At 28.6% G+C, this 24,338-nt stretch overlaps 1 protein-coding gene across 1 annotated transcript; it reads right to left on the bottom strand.

Moving 5' to 3' along the window:
- Positions 1–8,343: 8,343 nt before the first annotated feature.
- Positions 8,344–10,069, bottom strand: LOC100806624 (aspartic proteinase PCS1). The gene has a single exon (XM_041012045.1). It carries the CDS (start codon positions 10,026–10,028, stop codon positions 8,673–8,675), a length of 1,356 nt encoding a protein of 451 aa, XP_040867979.1. The 5' UTR covers positions 10,029–10,069; the 3' UTR covers positions 8,344–8,672.
- Positions 10,070–24,338: the final 14,269 nt, after the last annotated feature.

Below are 24,338 nucleotides of genomic sequence, written 5' to 3' on the forward strand. Positions count from 1 at the left end.
ATTAATAAATTAAAAGAACAAAGTTTTCTATATGAAAAATTGCAAGTTACATATATGGGGAGTTGTTCGGTTTCAGATTTGTTTTTTCTTTTTTCATTTTCTATTTTATTTTGTTTCTTGTTTTCCAAATTTTATGCAAAAGATAGTAAAAATATTTTAATATATTTTTATATTTTCATTTCTTGTTCTTATAATTTTGATACAAATGAAAAATAAAAACAAATATTTTCAAATCAAATGATTCCTAGTGCATTAAAAAAATGTTAGAAAAACACTATCTAATACACTCATTAAAAATACTTTTTATTGCATGCAGAAATTTATTAAAAAATAAAATTATACAAGTTTCATTTCTTATTTAATAAATTTAACTTAAATTATGTAATTTTTATTAATGAAAATTGAGTTAAAAAATTTGTTATTACACTCATTTAAAATATATTAAATGAATAAATATCTTTTTACTAAACATATCTTGTTTGAATCGAGTTAGACTATTATAAGTAATAAAACTCTCTTTTAATATTTAACAAAGTAATATATTCATAACCAAATTCAAAACAACTAATTAGTTAAACCAAAATAATTTTGTGTCATTTGATGTATGTATACATTTGTTGATAAGGCTAGAACTCATCACCAAATTAAAGGTTTCAAATACTATTTCTTTAAATAAGTATCTTTTTCCCAATTAAATCAATCGTGTTTGAATTGAGTTAAACTATTATCAGTGATAATTTTTTCTTATAAGTATTTAACGTAGTAGTATTTTTAAAACTCAAATTCAAAATAATTAATTAATTAAATCAAAATAATTATATGTCATTCAATTTATGTCTTTGGTAATAAAATCAGAACTCTAGATCAAAGGTCCCAAATTCTATTTCTTGAAAATTAGATAATATCTAATGCTTGTCCAATATTTCAAATTTTCAGTTGTTAAATCAACCTGTTAAAATTTGATCATAACCACCTTTACATGACTCTTAGTTGGCATTATGTTACATAATCCAATTTCTTTGATGTTGATCCATTAGAAAATAGGCTATACTGTGAATTCAAGTTAAAATATCTTCGGTGTTTGTGTATCCCATGACTTCTAATGTAATGCCGACTAAAGCAAAGTTTTTCATCATCTCTTTTCCTTGTCTGGCTCTATCCCTACAAAGTACCAACTAAAGGCTAAAACAATGAAGCAGCACATAATACAAAAACCAAAGACATCACGAAAAACTGAAAAATCTGAGTTCAAAGCTGGTTTGCTGTAATACATAAGCACCACAAAGGTGTCAAAAACAATATTGGTAGTCTTTTTTTTTCTTTTTTGATAACAAGCAATATTGGTAGTACAACAGAGTGCATGAACTAATTAACATGAAACTATTACAATTTAATCAATAATTATAAAAACAAATTTTGAATGTATAATTAGGTTAAATAAGAAGAAAATTTTATTAATTATAATTATTTTTTAACTCGATCATAATTATCTTTTGTAAAAAATACTTATAATATAAACAAAAGTAATAATAGTGATGAGTTAGTACATGTTTAATTAGTAGTTAAAATTGTTACAAATCTCGTTTCAATATAAATTCAATGAATAAAAAAAATAAATACAAAAAATAAGGGGTGTTTGATTTAGTTGTTTTCTGTTTTCATTTTCACTGAAAATAAAAAATTGTGATAAAAATGTGTTTGGTTGAATTTTTGAAAACATTTTCAATAAAAATAAAAACAGGAAACAATCAAAAAATGAAAATAATAAAATGAAAACATGAATTTCATTTTGAGTAAAAAAATACAAAAAAGACAAAAAGTCAATATATCATAAAATTTCAATATTTTTATTTTCTGAAAATAGAAAATAAAAAGTCAAATTAAACATATTTTTAAAATTCAAATCTTTTAAAAATAAAAATAATTTTAAAAAATAAAAATACAAACCAAACACATCCTAAAAATCTTATTAAAAAATCAATGCATTTAGAAAGGAGAGGACAAGGGTTGGGACCATTCCCATATATGTGCAACCCCAAACACACCTACTCCCCTGCCCATAACGTAATTGACCCTTCCTTTCCCTTTTGGATTTCCACTTTATCAATTGACTTCACCCTTCGAAATTTAAATTTTGCACCTTCTTTTTCAAGGAATTCGGCAGTGTTTCTTGTACCCATCTGGAATATTATATGCTTACTTTGGTCATCTTTTGAGCTGAAAATGAGAGATTCTAAGGGCTGCCTCCCATTTCCAACTTAGCCATAGCTGTAAAATAAAATACTCCAATTGTTTGTGAAATTATTACTATAATTTTGGGTCAGATAATAACGTAACGTTGCCTTGGGATTGCACTTTTATTTTTTCTCGATTTTCATGGCCAGCTGGCTCCTATAAATAATGTTCCTATTACCACTATTGTGATTGTGACGTAACCTACTCTCCCCTGGAAGAAACCCTTTACCTTTTTCACTTTGAGCTATTTTTTGTCTGCACCTCGTTAAATATTTTGTAATAATTACTACTGCCATTTTATTAACATTCACCAAAAATAAATCCCAATTACAGTATTTTATTTTTGCTTCTGATTTTTTATTTATTTAATTAATATTCTTCTTTTTTATTTAATAAAAATATTGAAAATTTTAAAAATAACATATAGTAGTTTCTTAATTTGAAAATAATTTTAAGCAAATCAAAACTTTAAAAGTGTGGATAATTATAAAATCTAAAACTAGGGACTATTGTATTTAACTACTCTCTAACCCATTTATGGCTATGGGCCATTCCGTGTTTTGTTTCTTTTGACCCACTATATAATTATAACCCTTACGACTAATGTGTCCCAGTGGCTTCCTTCTGGCATTTATTCACAAAGATGCCTCCTTGTGTTAATTTCCAATTTCATGAAAAAAAAAGAGTTAATATTTGCTACAAAATCGTTTATAGCCTCTAGGTTATATGTTTTTTTTGCCACCCTTGAAATAATTACTCCTAACTAATTAGGCGTTTTATTTTGTATAAATGTTGTAATAGCTCTTATAGTTTATTTTCAATTTTTCCGCAATATATTACACTTTAGTGTATTGCGTATAAATGCAGATTTTATACAAAAACAATTGAAGTGGTGAAATGATCAAACTGATTATAAAAAGGAGCTTTAACTATAATTTATATTTAAATAAATGTCAATTAAGTATTAACCAAATGCAATTAATTTCAAATTAATAATAACTTAAGACTATAATGCATTTTCAACATACTTGAACAATTTGTGTATCGGCAATCTATTTATATATACTTTCCAATATTTCCATTAATTTCTCTTTATATTATACACTCCTTTTCTCAAATTGTTTATCTTTTTAATTGTAATATACGGTTTGTTGACAATTTATTACTATAAAATATTTTTCTTTAATAAATTTATCCTTATTAAAAAAGTTAAAATAGAGTTGTAAGTTCACATACTTCGATCCATTTCATATTATTTATCTTTCAAGGTAATATGTACACTTTTAAAGAAAAAGATTACTTACACAAATTATTATAACGAAATAGTTTTTTCTAACAAAAATACTCTATTGAAAAGGATAAGATGTAATTGTATAATATGTTGAAGATCATACACATTTGGATGGAGTAAAGGATTAAGTGAGATTACAGATTACCTAGCATATAATTTACGGATTTGTTGTTAGGAGAGTTCCATATATATCTTTCGACAATAACATATGTCGTCGTTGCTCATGCTGTGAGTAGGTGATTTTAGAGCATATATATATATATGACCATGCAAGTACATAGGTCAATACATAGAGGTGGAGTATCACATTGAGCTACATTATGTCGAGTTATGGTTAGGCTTCATTGACCATTCATTCAATATCAGGGACTAATTACTAAAGATAACTTAATGATAAAGCTAGGAAGGAAGAAAGATAAAATAATATTGTAGATTCCAATTTCCTACTAATAAACTAAAAGACAGAGATAGGCCTAAATACAACCTTGATCAAGGCTCAAAATTACTCATATAATATAAACAAAGGAAGTAAATATGTATCAGAGATTTTAATAGATTAAAACATAATGAAATCCTAATTAATACTTTACTTTTAAAAAATAGTATAAAATAAATTAAGAAAATTGCTAAATAGTACGAAAGTTACGAACAGTCGTGTATTTTTTATTTTGTTGGAAAATATACTTTATTATCTCTCCCTTTGAATGGTTATACATGTTCTCATTGATCTATGTAAAATTTGTGTGATTTTGTGCAGGAGTTTTTCGTGTAATATAGCATTGCTCATAATTAAATTAAATTACCCAAAAGACATCAATTATAAGCCGGACCAATATCTCTTCACACTCACGATAACTATTTGAGTGACCCTTGGAGATTATTTTTCTTGAGAAATCATTTTAATCAAAGCATTAAATACTAGGGACACTAGGCAGTTGGAAAGTATCTTTCGTTTATTAGTTAGTAGTACCATGCAAATTTAGTCTATAATAGTTGCTACGTAGTACAGAAAAGTTATAGTTCCTGCAAAGAATTAAATTTACATTTTGAATCTAATGAAATATAAAAATCGTTTTCTTAGAAATAGTAATGATTAATATTTGCAATTTTTTTTTACACATGACGCTATCAGAAAAAGACAAAGCTACATGAATTCACGGGTTGTGGTGCCACTTCTAATTAGTTGCTATTAATTGTCAATTAATATTGTTACCAACTTACCATCCTTACGAGGCCTCCTTGTTTCTACTTTACTACACTCGCGAAGATTAACCAAAAATGCAGTTTATCTATGCTAATAAGCACCGCGTGAACGAAAATTTATTAAGAGTTCGATTAATTTTTGTATAAGTATAGAATTTAAAACTCAATATATACTAAAATAGTAATATTTTTTTTTAACGTTATCGTTAAAAAAAATTATGTTATCTTCAAGTTTTGTTGATTGTAACTACAGGCATGTGTTCTTGATATATAATAACGAGAAAAATAAAACAATGATTGCAATAGAAAATATATGGATTGGTTTATTGAACTAAAAAAAGAGTCAAAGCATTTTGCCTAGAGGATTATTTGTTTCACAGAAGCAAAATCTCATTGAACCTACACAAATAGAAATGATTTGATGACAAAAACCAAGTTAGGTGTGTAGGGTAATAATTAATAAATAAAAATAAATAAACAACCATTCATTCTATTTTTGTGGGACATGTGTGAGGAGATTTTTGTGCGTGTAGGTAACATTAATGTGTTTTCCCTTATAATTCATAATTTAATTTTGTTTTTGCTATGAATAATTACAGGCTGTGCATAAGTATTACTCTAAGGACAGTTAAAGCCTATTGGATTGACCAATGAAAATAGAGAAATGGGAGTTAAAATACGAACGATAATTAGTGTGTTTGTTTGGGTAAACAAAAAACACAAAGGAAAGGCAAATTTCGTATAATATTTTTTTCTTTAATTCCAATTTCAAACTTTTTTCTCTTTTTTCTCCTCTATAAAATTGAATGTTAGTAACAATTTAAGAGAATACATTCACCTTGTTTGTTTCAATATATAATAGAGAAAAATATTGATGTAATGACTGACTAACAGTGTAAAACATTTAATATAATTATTTAATTATAATTTATCATGTAATAAAATTATTAATTTTTAAAATAATTTAAATAATAATATAAAATTATGTATAATAACATAATTTTGTTAACGACTTTAACCATAGGAAAGATATTGTCGGGAATTAGAAGAAGCAGTTAGTGTTTTGGGCGGCGAACAAAGCAGCTGTTCTTGTCCCATCCCACCTCATTTCTTCCTAATTGTAAAGTCTTGTTTGTTCACTTTCCTCCTTCTACTACTAATGCTTTTTTCCTCATCTTATGAAACCAATATCCTTTTACCTTTTTGGGTAAATCTTAATTTATATTTTCGTATTGTTAAAATCACTTTTTGTGGCGGCATGTCCATTGCTATGTGATAAAACTTGGTTGATTAATACGAGCTGGGCAGGTGCTAGACAAATTTTTAGGGGTCAAAATTTAAAAATAAAATCGGTTTAAATATATTTCTAAAATTAATATATTAATAAAGCAAATAATTTGTGTTGATTTTTTCTTCATAAAAAATCGGATTAGAGATAAAATAATAAATAAAAAACACTGTCTCACCCACAAAAGGAGTAACTATACTAACTTTCTCTAACATTAGTATTAATTATATTTTCACTTTTCTTGATTGAAAAGTTACACTTTCATTTATATGTCAGCATGATAGTTATCATAAAATATGATAGTTGCCTGTAATATTTTTAACATTAATATATCTCAACATATAAGAATGATATACAAAGATAAAGAGATAAGTATAAGTTTTCATTTAAGAAGAATTAAGTATCATTAGGATCAAAATTCAAAGAAAATCAGTACCATTATTCTTAAATAAAATACGAGACTTTTTGTATGTATATTTGTATTCTCCTACAAATCTTCTAGATACTTTATAAAAAAAATATTAAATAAAATTTAATTATATTTACTATTTTAAAACTAAAAGTATTTAATACTTTTATTTAAAAGTAAAAAATAATAAAGATATATTAATGTTGCAGGGAAATTTAGAATTATTTTTACCTGCCATCTTTTTTTCTCTCTCTCACACACCCAGGCTTTAATGTCTCTTACCTTCAATAGTTCAATGTCTCACCATTTTACAATCTGCAACATATTGAGGGAAAAAAATCATACTAACCGGCCAAGAGCTAAATTATGTACTTCATCCATTTCAGTAGGATATAGTTGTTTTTTTGCTCCAGTTTAACCTCTTTCCCTACTTGTGAAGATACATAAAAAAAAAAAGTGCAAAACAAAACGTATATATAACAACTTTGGCTTTACTCACAATTAGCAAGTGTTGGCAACGTGAAATTGAAGGCTAAAGATTGAGATGAGAGAGACATGCACGTGCCATTAGAGAGACAGAGAGAATCAATAAAATTAATTTGATTTTAAAAAAATGAGAAAGATATAGAACCCACAAGTTACAGTTGTTTTAATAAAGGAAAAAGTGGGCTTTTTTCAAAGTTTTTCTTGTCTAAAATAAAATATAAAAAAAAATCAACTTACACAAACATAAAGAAGTTATTTTTTTAATACAAACATATAGAAGTTAATATATATATATATATGGAGATAAATCTATTTTTTTGTCTAATCATTCATTCAAAATGAGTAGCTATCGATTAAAATTTAACCAATTACAAACATCTATTAAAAGTTCAAGAGAACTCCCCTCCTCGTGAGCGACAATTTCAATACAAGTTGATACAAGTGATTGACTTTTTACTATCAGTGTAGGTTCGAATAGCTGCAACCCTATTTTTTCTGCTTCGTTGGCAATACTCGATCTTCAAGAAGATAACATCTAAATGTTAGTTAAATAGTTGCAATTAAGTCAAATTGTTTACAATTCGAACATGTATAAGTAATAGTAATTCTCTAAATTAATAGGTCTCTGGTTGAAACCCTAATATGCCCAAGTGCCCTATCCAGTGACACCAGTTCTAAACAAGAAATAAATAAAAATAAAAATAACGAGTCATATTCAATCCGCAAGACCGTCACTCTATAACTCGGTGATTGGTATAGTAGCTGTCTTGACAAAATGGCCCTGCCAAGTTGATTTCAAGAAATCCATTACCATTGATGAGAGAGAAAAAAAAAACTGAATATATAGGACAAACAAAAGCAATTGTACGTAATGGATCATGGAATTGTATCAACTACTTGTATTAGAGAATGAGGGTTTGTGTCAGTTACTCAGTCTATGTATCATTGCTCCTTATATTAATTACTAGCAATAAACAAACTCGCTTTCTTTCACCATAAAGGCCATAAACATTAATTAATTTGTTTTTAATGAGCATTATAATTATAACTAAGCTTGCATTACAATGTTAATTAGGTAACCCGTCTGCACAGTTGCACCTCATTCAAATCAAGCGTTTGAGGGTTGGGAAAAGTGAAATACTTTAGCATGACATTCAGAACACGCTTAGCATGCTAATCATGCTTTAGGTTAAAGAGCCACCCATTAATGATTGATAGTAATTCTGTAAACGCATGTAAGCAATGAGTATCAAATTAGTAGTAGTAGTTAACTATAAGAATAGCTAAAGCTAAAACTTAAAAAATATATTGCCCTAACTACATAAAAATGGGACTACATAATATTTGCACAACATAGAGAAATAAAAGTTTCAAGGAAGACATTCACGTTATCGTATACAGTATATTATATCTTAAAAAACAAAGCAATGGTTATTATATATATTAATATTAATATATATGTAAATAATACACATCCTCTAATTAATCCTCATATATACAATGGTCTCAGTGTACTAGATAACTTATGTGCCTTCACACATCTTCTAAAAGCAGTTCGCGTCATATCATGGCAACAGTTGTAGAACTTTCTTTTTCTTCCTCGCTCTTGGACCGTCTGATTTCAACCACATCATCATGATCATGTGCCTGATCACACACGTGACACGTTGATATTCCCTACATACAAAATCTCTAGTTACCTACAGCTGACACACGCAAGTTACATGCACCAACACATATCCAATCGTTAAACCCCCATTCTAGTTAGACAATCTGCTACAATCAGCCGTACCGAAACCCACTCTGCGATTGACCAGATCAAACTCTACCCACAGATTCTGCTGATGAAAATTCCCAATAATGTTACTGGCCGCACCCAATTTATCAGAGTTCGCAATCCCTACGCAGTGGACCCCACCCTCCACGGTAGCCAGAACCCTCTCCTTGGGAATCACTATTTGCACCCCATTCTCGAACTCAAACACCATGTCCCCTATCAATCGTCCGATCTCAACTGCATTCCCATCAAAACACATGTCCGAAACACCACCGTACACGTAACCCTTCTTCATCCTGGGGCCCACAGCCCTAACCACCTCAGCCCGCACCTTATCATAAGCCTCGTTAACAAGGTAAGTGAACTCGGATCCGGAGTCAACCATAGTTTGACCCGACCCGCCAGCATCAGCACGAAAAACCGCCGGCGAGATGTTGAGTTTTCTTCCTCCGATTCTTATCCCCTGTAAGGCTACAGTGTAGGCCAAAGGGTCGAGATTCGGCATGCGTTGACTCTGACCAAAAGTCAACATTGCGATGTATTTAAATGTGTTAGAGTTCGGGTTGTTGCCAAGGTAGAACGACCCGGTTGGAGTGTAACCGGGTCGGGTCTCGCGGGTGGGGACACAGTATGAGAATTTAGTAATTTTGGACTGCGAAGCGAAAGAGAGGCGTCCACGGTTCATTCCCAAAATGCCCCTGGGGTCGGTGGACTCGGTGGCGCAGCCGAGGATCAGAGGAGGGGTAAAAAGGGAACGGGAGAAGGTGAATTTTTCTCTGACGAGATTGCCCTCGGCGTAGGTGCCGTCGGCGAAGAAGTAGGAGTAGTGGCAGAGGCGGTTCTGGTCGCAGGAGGTGGGGAGGGTAAAATCGGGAATTCGCGGCTTGCAGACAGGGTGAGTACACGGAAGGATAGAGAAGGTGGAGGAGAGAGAAGGGTCAAACGACGCCGTTGGGGGAGGCTTAGCGGGTGCTTTTTTGTGACACTGAATCCACGAGAGCTGGCTTCCGGTGTCCAAAACCATGGGCTGAACTTGCGGTGGGGTCCCAATGGGAAGGTCCACGATTAAAGCCATGGAGTATTTGAAAGACAACTTGTAGTTGTAGGGAGAGGAATAAGGTGGTGATTTAAGTCGTGTGTTGTTGTTGTTGTTGTTTGCAAGGAGAGAGTTGAGTAGCATCATCTTGGAGGCGGTGCTGGTGGAGAGAGAGAGTGGTGTGAGAGGGAAAGAGAGTGAGAATAATGAGGTGGTGTGGTTGAGTTGTAGAGAGAGGTGTATGGAGGAAAGAAGAAAGAAGAAGAAGAGATGCATGTTTGAAAACAGTGAAGATGGAGCCATAATGATGTTTGTGTGAATGTGAGTATCGCAGGTTGTGTTGTTATATATAGCGGGGAAAAGAAAAGAAAAGGGAGAGGCTGGGGGGAACAGAGAAACGCCAAAAGAAGACGCGTTTTCTTCGGTTGAGTGGGGTGGATCTTATTATTCTTTTCATTTTCCACACACACTCAGATCTACTACTATCTTATGATCCCACCCAATTAAATTTGGCTTCAGATATTTAAAATTGGAAGGTGTGTCTTGGTTAGATGATTTTATCTATTAGAATTGTTTGGAGATACTCGGGACTCATATATATATATATATATAATTGATTAATTTTATCGTATTTAATATTATTGTTTTTAAAACATCTTTTATTTAGTTTTAATTGTATTTTTAATAATATTTTTATTTATGATAATAAATTGAATAAAAAATATTTTAAAAATAATTTTATTTTTATTTGAGATTAATAAAATTAAATGATATAATTAATTTTTTAATTAATTTAGAATTAATCATTTTTATTTATCTATGAGTCCAAAGGAAATATTCTAAACACATTTCTTGATATACATTGTTTCTTATTAATTAAAATGTATAAAAAATTATAAAAGAAAAAAAATCATTAAATAAAAGATATAATCCACTAAATTTTATAATTTTTAATCAATTTTGATGCATCAGAGTGTTAGAGAATGAAGCTAACATTTCTCTTTTATTTATTTATGGGAACGGTATCTGTCCTCTGATCTCTGTCTGCTTGCCCACGCCTCTTCTTTACTGCGCTTTCATACAGTTGTGGATATTTGTGGACACGTAAACCAACTTATTATTTTATTCAAAAACAACTCTACTTAATTATACTACTAGATTATTACCAGTACTTCAATAGTATTATTCAGTTTTGATTTTTAATGGTTAAGTTACACTGGCATCATTTCTAATTTGTTGAAATTCTACACGATATTTTTTGCTTTTTTAATATCAATCATAACTCTTGGGATATTAATTAACCAATATTCTAAAAATATTAGTTAGTATTTTTCTATATATTATCATTATATGCACAGTTTAAAAGGATGAAATACTGTTCTGTGATGTTACTTTTCTTGTAAAAAAATCATGAAGCAAGTATTTATTATTTATTATTTAAATCTTGTTAATCCGTGTTCTTAAAATACTTATCAACGAATTAAATGAAAACGTATATTTCTTTAAAAAATTATAAGAAAATAAAATAAAAAAACATTCTTTTAATTCTTTAACCAATAAACTAATTATAAGAATAAGTGTTGGCATTTGTCGTATTATTTAAGCGTAAGATAGATTTAGTTTTAAGAAGAAGATTGGCAAGTAGGAGTGGGACGTTGATGTTGGTCAACTACACTACAGCTGGTGCCAAGCTAGTTAGAAAATAAGAAGAGGAAGAAGCCCTAACCCACCATTACACTGTAGTGTAGGACACGAGATTAAAAACAAAGTGTTAACACGCACTCCAATATATTTATAATTTGATTGGATCCCGTTCAAGTGCAGCTTATATTAAAATAAATACACTTTCCGCAGTGATTATGTTAATATAGTTAGATTTGGCATATTATTAACTATAGTTTATTTTATAAAACAAATAGATATTTATTTTTTTGGTATTGAGACGAAAATAACTAGACAGGAACAACTCTAGGGAACGAAATCCCCGAAGCATTAGCAACCAGCGAGTTAAACAAAAAAATTGAACTATGCTTAAACATCATATGATCTTCTCCAAACTACAAGGGTTTGGTATTGATATCCTTATTTTTGTTTTTTCTTTTTATCTCTACTATCACGCTATATTGTTACTGCCACACTCTTCTTCAATACAACTTTGAATAACAATAATATTACTTAATTAATTGCATTTTTGTGTATGTTGGGCAAGTAGTTCTGAATGAATATGTGGAGTTCAATTCGGTAACAATTATAATTTTTTATACAAAATTGATAAACTATATTGTATTAAAAACCTAAACATGACTCTAAAAATCGGGATAAAGATCTCTTGTTTATTAATTCAAAACAAACTTATGAAAAAAATCATATTCAAGAAATCAGATACCAAAATTAAATTTATGAACATGAGTTTTTTTTAAATAAAAAATCAAAACTGATGAAGTTTTCATTTCAATTTTCAATCCTTATTCATATTTTGTAAACAAACTATTTACATTAATCTGCTACATGACAAACATTTACAATATAAATGTCTGTATACGAACATGCATACAATTATATAAACAATATGAATGCTATGACGACTTTATCCAAAAAAATATGAATGCTATGACGATATTATAACTTTAAAATGAAGCAATTGTCGACTTTAAGAGAAAAATAAAATAGGGAAGCAATTGTTGTCTAAAATTATTGAGCCGCAAGTTTTTTTGTCCCAGTTTAAAATCCCATAACTTTTGCAAAAAAAATGCTTGCAGATTTTGTTACATTATAAAATTTGTTTACTTGCATTTTATACTAACAGCTCACAGACACTGTCTCCTAACCTGAATGCATGCGTTTGAAAATTTGTCCGACAAAAACTTGCAAATTTATCTAATATTTTGTCACTTTGTACTCTTCTTGTTTTGAGAGATCAATGGCTAAAACGACCACCAAACGGATAGCTTCTTTAAGCCACATTAAGCGAACCGAGTTACGTAACTATCATGGAGTATATCATTGTTTTTAGCGAGGCTTCATAGTTTTGTTTTGTTTTTTTTTTTTTTCTTTTTAAATGTTGTTAGCAACTAAGAATGTTTTCCTTGAAGTTAAAGTGAGATTATTAATTGGGGATGCCATGCTTAAATTTTGAGTAATGCTAAATTTTTCTATAATTCTCACACTCATTACTTAATTATCATATAAAAGAAGAAGGAGATTTAGAACAATTCATTTTATATAAGTTTGTGTTTCTATTTTTAATTTTTTATATTAAAAAGGAAAAAAAAATAAGGGTTCCTTTATTTAATTAAACTATAGGTTAGACTAGTCTCCCTCTATTTATATTATTTAATTTGATCCTTTTATTATAAAAATATTTAATTTAGTCTTGTAGTAATTTTTAAAAAATGTTGAAAGTGGCTCTTTCGTCCAAATTGACACTATTATTGATGTTAAACAAATCCAATAAAATATAACATTAAATATTTTTTTTAAATAATTAAAGGATCAAATTGAATGTTATAAAAATAGAGATCAAATTAAATAACATAAATAAAAAGAGAAACCAATTAAAAAATTTATAATGGATCATAAAATGAGGATTTTATATGGATTATTGATTCAATGATTTTTAATGTTTTATTATTATTTTCCTTTATTTATTTACCTACATAAAAATTCTATTTAATTTCCTTTTCAAATTATGAATATTATTAAGTGTCTGAATTAAATGATATAATATTATTTTAGTTCAATTAATAATTTTGAGTTTGAGTCTTCAACATGTAATTATGTTAAATATTTTAATAAAAATTGTCGCTAAAAATAACCTTATAAACTTGAGTAAGATTATTTTCTATTGAGAATATATGTAATTTGATTTATATATATATATTGCTAATGTTCATTCTTAGTTGGGATGTATTAGCAACTAACACCAAAATATTTAAGAAAAAAATATTAATAATTTTATTTAAAATAATTTATTTTAAGGATATTATAGTAATTTAATATTTAATTAAAAAAAAAATTTCTCTCTCCTCTTCCTCTTTTATGACAAATTTTGTTGGCAGATGATGATGGGTTGTTACTTGTAAAACATAAATGTGGAATGAAAAAAAATAAGAATAATATTAAGTTGTAATATGAGAGAGGAATTTTTTATTTTTTAATTAAATATTAAATTATTAAAATACCCTTATAATAAATGAAAAAAACAAAAAAAAATTTGAGGAGTATTTTTGTTTTAAATATTTTGATTTTTGTTGTTAATGCACTTCAACTAGAGTGAACATTATCAATTTCTTATTTACATATATAGAGATAGATAAATAGATGGAATATCAACTTGTTATTTTTGAAAGAAAAAAGAATAAATATTTTTTTTTATCTTTGTATATGGTTATAGTTAATTTTAGTTATTACCCTAAATTTTTGGTTTTATAAATTTAAAACTTTTTGAAATGGTTCCTATATATATTTTACGGCTTATACCACCTCTTAACGGTCACTCATATAACATATTTAAATTCATCTTACATTATCATTAAATGGTAAATAAAACATTTTAAAAACAAAAAGTTATCAAGATGAAAACTAAAAAAGAATTAAAAATAAAATAAAATAAACTTTGACCACATTCGCAAAAATTTAAAAACATTTTTTATCTTAACCATCATGTGACTAATCCAAAATTATATATATATATATATATATATATATATAATCTGAACAATAATTATTTTAACTGAAAATTAAAAAATATTTAATTTTAAAAAAATGATTACTTTTTGTATTCAGTACTTTAATGTGTTTCCTGTTTATAATGCATGATAATGTAACATCAAAAGCACAAAAAGTTTTAAAAAAAAGTTTGCATAGAATTAATAGTTTTACATTCAAATCTTTTAAAAATTTAAATCACTTTTCTTTGAACTCATTTTTACAAATCCAACTTCATTTAACCCAATACACGCCATGTCATCATCCACAGTAGAGATTGCTCAAAGGGCCATGTATTTAAATAAAGAAACAAAATACAACATCTGCGCAATTAAAGAAGCAGATGGAAAACAATCTTACCGTTTGATTAAATTAAAATACCAAAAAACTAGTTACTTAATTTTATGAAACGAACTGAATATGGTGGGTCGTATTCAAGGAGGACAAAAATGCACTGAACAATCACTGAATATGGTGGGGTCGTATTCAGGGAGGACAAGTGGACAACCACATAATATTAGGGGGTCTTCAGAATTGAATTTGATATCAAAAAGTAAAAAAATAAATAAAAATTAAAGTACAAGAAATATTCTTAACAAATTTTATTAATTTAAATCACTTAAAATTAAGCATAAAGACCGAAACAACTAAACTATAAATAATAATAATAAAAATTAAGGTTAAATATGAATTTAGTTTAGGTATATTTGCACTTTCTCAATTTTGGACTCTAAAGTTTTGTCCTTGGTTTTTAGTTTTAGTAAGTTTATTTTTTTTTTAATTTAATCCCTAAAGTGAGAACTTATAGGAACAAAAAAATTAAAATTTTAAATGGACTAAAATTAAAAAAACCTAAACTTACAAGAACAAAAATTAAAAAATGCAAATTCACATGAATTGAAAATAATTTTTTTTACATATATTAAAATTAAAAAAAATATAAACTTACATGAACTACATTCACATTTAACCTAACAATTAATAATATATTTTTCTGTTGTGTTGAGTTCTGGTGTGAGAAAACCACAAGTACATGATAGTCGTCAGATAATAATTATCAAATCTACATGGATCACATTTTTGGACTTAACAATTATCACAATTAAATATAGAAACTAAATAATTTGGGGAAGGATTAAAATTTGATTATAGAATATTTTGAATTGTAAATATTAGAAATAAGATAAATATAAAAGATAAAGATTTGATTTAGAGGAAACTTAGATTTAGAAAATCCTGGGATCAAGGTGTTAAGTGACAGTCCACTATCACAATTGGATGATCCATCCTTACCCATAATTTTGATGAGCTATTCTTAAGAGAACATGACCAACTATTTATGAGCACACTTGATATTATTTCTTATCCTACATCTCCTATTAATTCAAGTCCAATCACAAGTGGAAATTGTTATATTAATATCTAACATCCAACGTGTTGTTATAAACTAGCATTCACTCTTTGAGAAAATCAATGTTCATACATTGTGTTGTTTTTATTCGTGTTCAATGGACTTAATCACTTATACAATCTTTTTTATATCAAGTATAATGACATCCAATGTTGTACTAAAATTAGTGTTAGCTACAAAGAAAACTGCATGAATTCAACTTTCGCAAATTCATGTTTTCCCCTCTTATTTTGAATTGCTAGCATTTGAATTTAAGGAATGACATAATAGAAGATTTTCCAGAAATATTCCTCAGAGGTCATTATCACTAAAGAGAGAAGCACATGTGGTTGTTTGTACTTTTATTTTTTTTGTTTCCATAAGAATGTAACACATAGCACTGCCTCCAGCTTTGGGACAACGGTCAAATCAAAGTAAGCACTAATCCTGTAATGGAAATTTTCATAAAGCCTATAAAAAGTGACCTAGGCTCTACCATCAAATGCAAGAAAGAAGAGAATGAAAATATGAAGTGAAAAGCAAGAGCATTATGAAGTTAGATTTTATCAAGTCATTGGACGATACACAACAATGTTTAATTAGTTCATTCTTTGCTTAACAAAGTTGTTCATTTGTATTTGAGTTTAATTTTTCATCCACTCTTGTTGAGTGATTTGAATCTTTGAATTCAATCAAACTTTATTTGTTTGTGAATGCTATAAGTGACTTAGTATTAAATAATACTTGAGTATCTTAGATTCAGAGAGAGTTTAAAGATGTGTCAGTAGTGACATAAAGAATATTAGTGTATCCAGGAGTGACACAATAAAATACTTGTTTATAATCAAGCTTTGATCAGTGAAACCCTTCAGTGGTTTGTTAAGGAAAACTAGACACAATTCTGTTTGAGTGAACCAATATAAACTAAGTATTTTTACTTATCTCTTAAGTTATTTGATTAATGTTCTTTTTAACTTATATTGACACACTTTATCACACAAGTATTATCTTGAAAAACCTTTGTAAAAGTACTATTTTATCAATCATTGGACAATATTTTTGTTTTTTTTTTATTGAAATTGGTGCTATTCATTGGATGAGACTATCAATAATTTTGGTTTTTGCATATCCTTTGTGGAAAAAAAAACTTCATACTAAAAGATTTTGTTTTTATCTAACATATTATTCAACCCCTCTTCTAGTGTGATATATGTTATGTCACGAGGTTTCATAACAAGACTCAAGTTCATTTAATCTATCAATTGAAGGTTCTTTCTAATTCGTTTCTAATGACAAATTAATCTAATGTGATCTTTGTTCTTTTTCAAGAAACGAAGATGTGCCTAATTGAATTAATCCCTACTGTCGTAGTGTTATGTTCTATTAAACCCTTTACGTTCCTTTGCAATTCGTTTTATCCGTCTAGGATTAGTTATGCGATAGTGAATTAAAACCTAAGTTCTCAACCTATAGTTTCAACGGGTTAAGTTCACCTCTTAGTTTATCCTTAAGCATCTAAGGTCACGCAAACGATGATTAAGCGTCTAACATGTATGAATAGCGATAAAAGAAGAATCAAGATGAAATTAAAAATACTTCAAAATAATTAAATCAAAATAGAACAGTTGTCAAGGGGTACGCCTTAATCCCAAGACAAAGAGGATTACTAACACATAGTCATGAGCTATCCCAAATAAAACATAAAAGAGAAAGAGTACTGATTAGAGAAGAGAAAAGCTAAGAAAACTTCAAAACTCTCCTAAGCTGTCAACCTCAAAGTCGGAACTCTTCTATAAAGTTTTTTTAAGCTATTTAAAGATATGGATTAAAATTTGTTTAAGCCCAAATACACTAAATACACACAAAATAAGAAAATAAAGTTGTCACTTAAATGGCACTTGCGTGACAAACATGTCAAGGTCCTGATCAAAAAATAATGAACTTGACATGCTCATGCCAAATGTGTCAGCCCAAAAATTGTTTTCTTTCCTTCCAAAAGGGTCATTGACAACCAAGTTTGATTGTGAAAGTCCAGCATGCACCATGAAAGCTTCATTTAACACCAAAAGTCAAGTCAACATGACTTATATACACATGAAAATATCCACAATGAAACAAGTTAGATAAAAGAATAAAATGCGATGAATTGAATATAAACAAGGACCTAAACATCTAATAATGCAAATAACTCTAACTAAAATGCTTCCTAAATAAAGACTAAATGCATTGCATTAGTTCCCAAATCACCCATGGCCATTTCTTCCTTGTTTTGTTTGGATAAAGGGAAAAGTAAAGCGGGAGAGAATAAAAAATGAATAACTAATGAACAAATTTTAAGATGTTTCCATTGAAAGAAATAATAAATAAGTAGAAGAGGAAAAAAAAGTTAAGTTTTCTCTACATTTACTTGGTTTGAATGAGGAGAAATAAAATGATTTTTCTTGCAAAAGACAAATTACCTTAATATACTACATAGATATTATGAAATAAAAAAGTTAAAATCGTAATTTGTGTGAATGTCACCTCTTTTTTACTTATTCTTCCACTTTCTTCTCGTCAAAGGCATTTTTTATTTATTTTGAGGTGATATCACATTTTATTTTCTCTTTTTCTTTATTTCTCTTCTTAACAAAACAACATAAAAGTATTGTTTTCTCACTCACTTTTTTCTTCTCAACTTCATTGAAACAAAGGTTGATTTAGCCCATAAACTAGATTCTACAGTGTTGACATTTAATAATAATAAAATGTCTAAAGGAATCTTTCCTAAGAATTGATTTACAAAAATATTAGAAAGAACATCAAACAAGTGATATTGGATATCAAATTCTAAGCACATCAAAATGTATAAAGAAGTAATTCACGGGTCACACAAAAACATTTTGACTAAGAATCAGAAATTGGAGCAGACTCGTTATATTGTCCGTAATCTTACTAACATTTCATTATGGAAAATGGTATAAACATGAAGAACAACAAATTCATCGATACTGTGCCGGCACTTACTACTGAAGCTTAACACCCTACAAAATTTATGGCTAATGAAAAACCTTCAGGATTCATCTATATGTCATTTCTTGTTCAGTTCTCATAATCCTACTAAGAAATAGTGGAATTAGGTATATATACAACTGATGGTAAAAAAAAGTGCATGACCCACTCAATAATTGATGAAGAAACAGTTATTTCAACGTGTCAGCCATATAGGTGAGAATTTTGGACCCCTCTTTCAAGTTTCACCTTGATAAAAGGATAGGGAAGAAAAGAAAAAAACAATATAATAGTCATAGTCTCATAAACCATATGTAGCATAATGAGATGAGAGTCATCTGGTCAAATTGGATTTTATATATGTAAGTATTCAATAAGTCACTGAAGATTAGTTACATGTCTTTGGAACACTTTGAAGAGATATCGATCCACTTAGGCATTTCCACTCATAATTATCCCTTGATCTATAAATACTAAGACCATGAAAGTTATATCTCGTGGGACATGACAAAAATTAATTATAATTGTATATTGCATAACACTCATTAGCTTTTAGCAATTAATTGTTGGTGACGATCATGCTTATCCGATAGCAATTAAAACGTGAAATATAAGTCGGAGCTTAGGTAAGTGGGACTAAGTACTCATTTTTGTGAGACAGGAAAAGAAAGAAGCTGAAACGATTAATGTACGGTCACCATCATTGACCAGGGTCAATCAAGATTCCAGCACTTGTCCTTAGTTTTTTAATGATTTTTTCATATGACATGATCTGAACCCTTTTAAATTGTTAGTCTTTGATTCATACACGCTAAGAAGTGTAGTTGTAAAGAAGGATAGTGGGGGCAAAAATGAAGAAAATGGCACAAGATAAATGCAATTTAACTCTGGCATATGAATGTGTATTTAACTCAAATTTGAATCATATAGATACATAACTCTGTTAAGTATTTGGAGTGAAATTTTTTTTAATCATAATAATTTTATCTGGTTCGAACAAAATTATTTTCAATAAAAAATTTAGAAAAAAAAAAACTCAAAACTTGAATAATTTGTGACATTTGTACTACCATAGTTATAAATATTTTGAAGTCCTGCTACTAGAAGCTAAAAATGGCATAGAGGGCCCTGAGTCCATCACTATGTGGTCCAGAGGAGGCACAGGACTCTGTTTGGGTTGCCATGTGCTTTGTTTCACAACCTCCTCAAAGCACAGTAGCACTTGACCAAACGGGTATGGACTTGTTCCCCCAACCCATCCTTCCTTTCATCTTCTTGTGTTATCTTAAAACAAAAGGAAAAAAAGAGTAGAATGAAGTGTTGGCACTAGGCACCCATAGAGATCTAAGTAGAAAAAAGCACCAAATGAAATCTACATAAGAACAAAAAACAAAAAGAAAAGTTGGTTAAACCTGTGTTTATCTAAAAAACAATCAATGTAATTATTATGTCTTTTAAAAACTTATCTGTGCAAGAAATTATTGTGGGTAATAATTGCATGTAATTGGAATTCAATGAGAGGAAGCCAGATAACAAATGAATTAATTTAAGGATTATAAATAATTTAATTATTTTACTGACCCATCCATCTTCTGTTATTTTTCACTCTCCCAAGTGAGCGGAGGTTAGCTAGGTTGGACATCGCTATAAAAGAAATTCTATATACACACTAGTGGTTTGACATTAATTAAGTTCTTTTTCTAATGTAGTTTCAATTTATCTAATAAAGATTTTTTTTATCTAATAGAGTTTAAATTGTCATTAAAACATATTATTAGTATTTAAGTATTAGTATATACATACATGATATTGTAACCCAAGTGTTTAATCAAGTGGAACAATAAAAAGGTCTTGCATTTGATTTGATAGATAGGTGGTGAGTTTGAGTCTTCATTTGTCTTTTTTATGTAAGATAAATAATGTATTGTTCTCTTTCTCTAAAAATTTCTATACCAGAAATAAAATAAAATGCATGAGGTTGTTAGTATAAAATGATAATATTTATACCAATAATTTTTTTCATCAAAAAGTTACATTAGTAAAGGTAATTGTAAGGCTTAAACATTTTTGTTCGTTAGTAAAAAAAAAATTTGTAGTGGTTCCTCACTACGTGCTATATATTCTGATTTGATTATTAAAGTAAATTATGAATATTTTTTTATATATTTTAGAAAATTGAAAAAGTGTGTTTAAATCATTACTTTTGGGACAAAACCTTTGTAATTAATAGTCATATACTTTTTTATATGCAAAGTAAACTAATTCAAAACACTGAGTACATGCATGAACAATGTTGTTCCAGTTAAATCGATAAGAAATCTTGAGTTTGAATTGTGAATATGTACTTATATTAAATACTCGAAGAAGAGAGTTATGTTTTTTTATAAAAAAACTAATTCAATTTTTATTAAATATTTAATTTAATTATTAATTAAACATTCATATTTATAAAATTCAAAACAATATGTATCCCGAAGGTAAAATAAAATAATTAGTTTTGCAAGGGGTAAAAAATATTAAATTCATGGGCTTCCACTGCTAAAATAGGATTAAGAGCATAGAAATAGAAAGGTTCTAATTAATGGTATAGTTTGAAGTAGGAAAAGAGAGGACAAATTTTAATATAGAAGCGAAAGAAGAAAGACACTTTATTTATTTTACAAGGAAGAAGAAAATGAAATAACTTACTATTATATATTTTGAATAAAAAAATAAATTTATTAAATTAAGAATAATTTATTTTTATAAATGTAAAAAGTTTTCTCTTTTTTTTCTCTTCAAATCTCTTCAATTATTTTTAAGTGAAGTACGTAAAAAAATTGAGTTAAGGGAAATTTCAACTACCTTTGTTTCTTTCTCCACTGCTCCAATATTTAAAACAAAAAAGAATAATAACAATTTGGTATTAACATAATATTATTATTTCTTATTGTTCCATACTTAGCTTATAGAGGCCAACTAGTCAAAATAGATCACTTAGGTTTTTATTTGACATCCAACTTATCCCTCCTTCCATTGGGTCGTCCTTTTTTCTTTTAAAACATTGACAATTTTCTTTTCTAGAGATTGGGAAAAGAAAAATAATGTATAACTTCATTACAATTAGGGTTTCAATGGTGTCGTGGGAATAGTTTTATTTCTTTTGGGTTAGAAAGAAAGAAAGAAACAACATCCAAAATATGGACAGAAACATTGAGGGTTTAAAGATAATCTTAATGCTAGCATTGATGTTGGGCAATAATTTCATATTAAGCAGCAATAATGCATAGCAATGGAATCAAACTTACTTTTCTCTTGTCGTGGCAAAGAAATGGAACAAAGGCAGGTTTTGAGAATCTAGCATGTTGCGAGGAATTGCATGGTTAATTGTATGAGGTCAACAAATCTTATAACTTTAGACCATCTATATTTTTTAATGCATGGACACCTGCATGAACGACATGAACATGTGAAGCCTATCGGGTACGCTTGAGAGAGCTAGATATCCTATATATGTGGATTCGGTGGTCAATCAATTGAGTATTAGTTATTACTATAAATGAAGCTTCATGTCAAAACTTATCTTACTCGTGCCGTGTTGATTAAATTTCAGGTGATCAATAAGACAAAAACTATGAAATTTTAGTTTAATAAGTTAGCACAAGTTTGAATTAACTTATTTTTACTTTCTTGGGCAAATTTTTACGTAAATTTAGGTGATCTTGTAGGTACATCTCTCACAATGAATGTATTTAAAAAAGTTAACTAAATTAACCAATACCTATCAAATTTATTTGCTTTTTTTATAATTATAATCAAGATATTTCAAATAGAACTTTGATTAAAACATTTTTGAATTATAAAATTAATTATTTTAAGAATATTTTTATGTACCTTTATAAATATAAAGTTATGCTCTCTTTGAATTAGAAGTGAATATATTTTTTTAGTGTACAATACCAATAAGGAAGATAGAACCTAAGTCTTCATACATCATTAAATTAAATCCTCCACTATTAGATTGATCCCAGTGATTCCTAGAAGTGAAGTAGATAGGAAAGAAATAGGAGGAATAAAAATAAAAGAAAAAAATAACAGAAAATATGTGTTATTTGGATGATAAAAGTAAAACAAAAATCTAAGCTTATTTAGATGAGTGAAAAAGAGAGTAGAATAAACAAATAAATTATGTAAAAAATATTTTTATATTAATTATAAAATTATAAAATAAATTTGAATCCAAAAAATTAAACTTTTTTACTTCATTATTTTTCTTAACATAAATTACTTATCATTTTATTTAATTTTGGTCATTCTGTGCGTGTGTCTACTCACACCCCTACTGATTACAATGGATGTTCTTGGACTAGCTAGAAAAACGAAATGGCGCAATTTATTCTCTACCCCTTCATGACTTCTTCTAAGAATGAAAATATAGAAATCTAATTACCGGCTACCACAAAAGAGAAGTAGTAAAATTCTTTTGAGAATCCTTTCACTGTTAAAAACTGAAGGAAAAAGTAAAAACACCCCCCAAAACGAAGTTTAGATTGCAACTTGTGTTTTATAATTCTCTTAACTCTTATCCATTAGAAAGGAATCAAAGCTAGGCTCTTGCTAAATACACCTACATGTATGCTAAGTTAACCGCTCTTCTCTTGTCATTATATTTGTTATTACCAAATATACTCTTTTAATCTTGTTTCTACACCCCTACTTCACTCACACTCATCATAATCCTCATTCTCATCTTCTCCCTAAACCCTCCTTCTGTTTCTACACGTAGGTCACTTCTCCTCACCACTTGGATGAATTCTAGCACGGGGAAAAGTAACCTCTCAACCGTACTCCCTCCTCTTGCTCTCTCCATTACAAATGCCTCTTTGCCACTGATAGAACCATTGCTTTTCAATGGTCATCAATGGCTTTCAAGAAACAACAAACAATAGAGAACACAACATAAAACAAAAAACTTAATAAATATAAAGTTATGAAGATAATTAATTTATTTTCAGATCTAAAAAATTGATACAAAAACTAACAAAAAAAATGCATGATACCAGATTCTAGAAAAAGTCCAAATCATAAAAATAAAAAATAAAAAAAGACAAATGCAAGCCTCTGTGAAATCCATTCCCAATGGCAAATGCCAGATCACAACAAACCAATCCTTCGCACCCACCAAAGTCGCCAAACGGGTATGCCTCACCTTAGATCATTCTCCTTCCCTCTCTTGCTCTTCGTCTTTGCAACCCCATAAATGGGCTTCTGTTGGGGGCATAGAAATAGGGTTAAAATAGTATAATTGATAATAACAAATTGAATGACAAGAAAGGAGATTAACTTAGCAAGATGATGGTGTATTTAGTAATATTCTAAAGCTGGAGTCAAGGCCCAATTACAAACGTGGGCTAACAGAGAATTAGACCCATATGGACCAGCATTAATTTCTATTCGTTTATTTTAGTATCACTAATAAGTTTTTAGCAAACAAATAAATTAAAATAAAGGTCCAGGAGCAGATTAGGTAACATTAGTCTTCAAGT

Source organism: Glycine max, chromosome 18 (genome assembly GCF_000004515.6).
Source record: "Glycine max cultivar Williams 82 chromosome 18, Glycine_max_v4.0, whole genome shotgun sequence".
Classification (NCBI taxonomy): domain Eukaryota; kingdom Viridiplantae; phylum Streptophyta; class Magnoliopsida; order Fabales; family Fabaceae; genus Glycine; species Glycine max.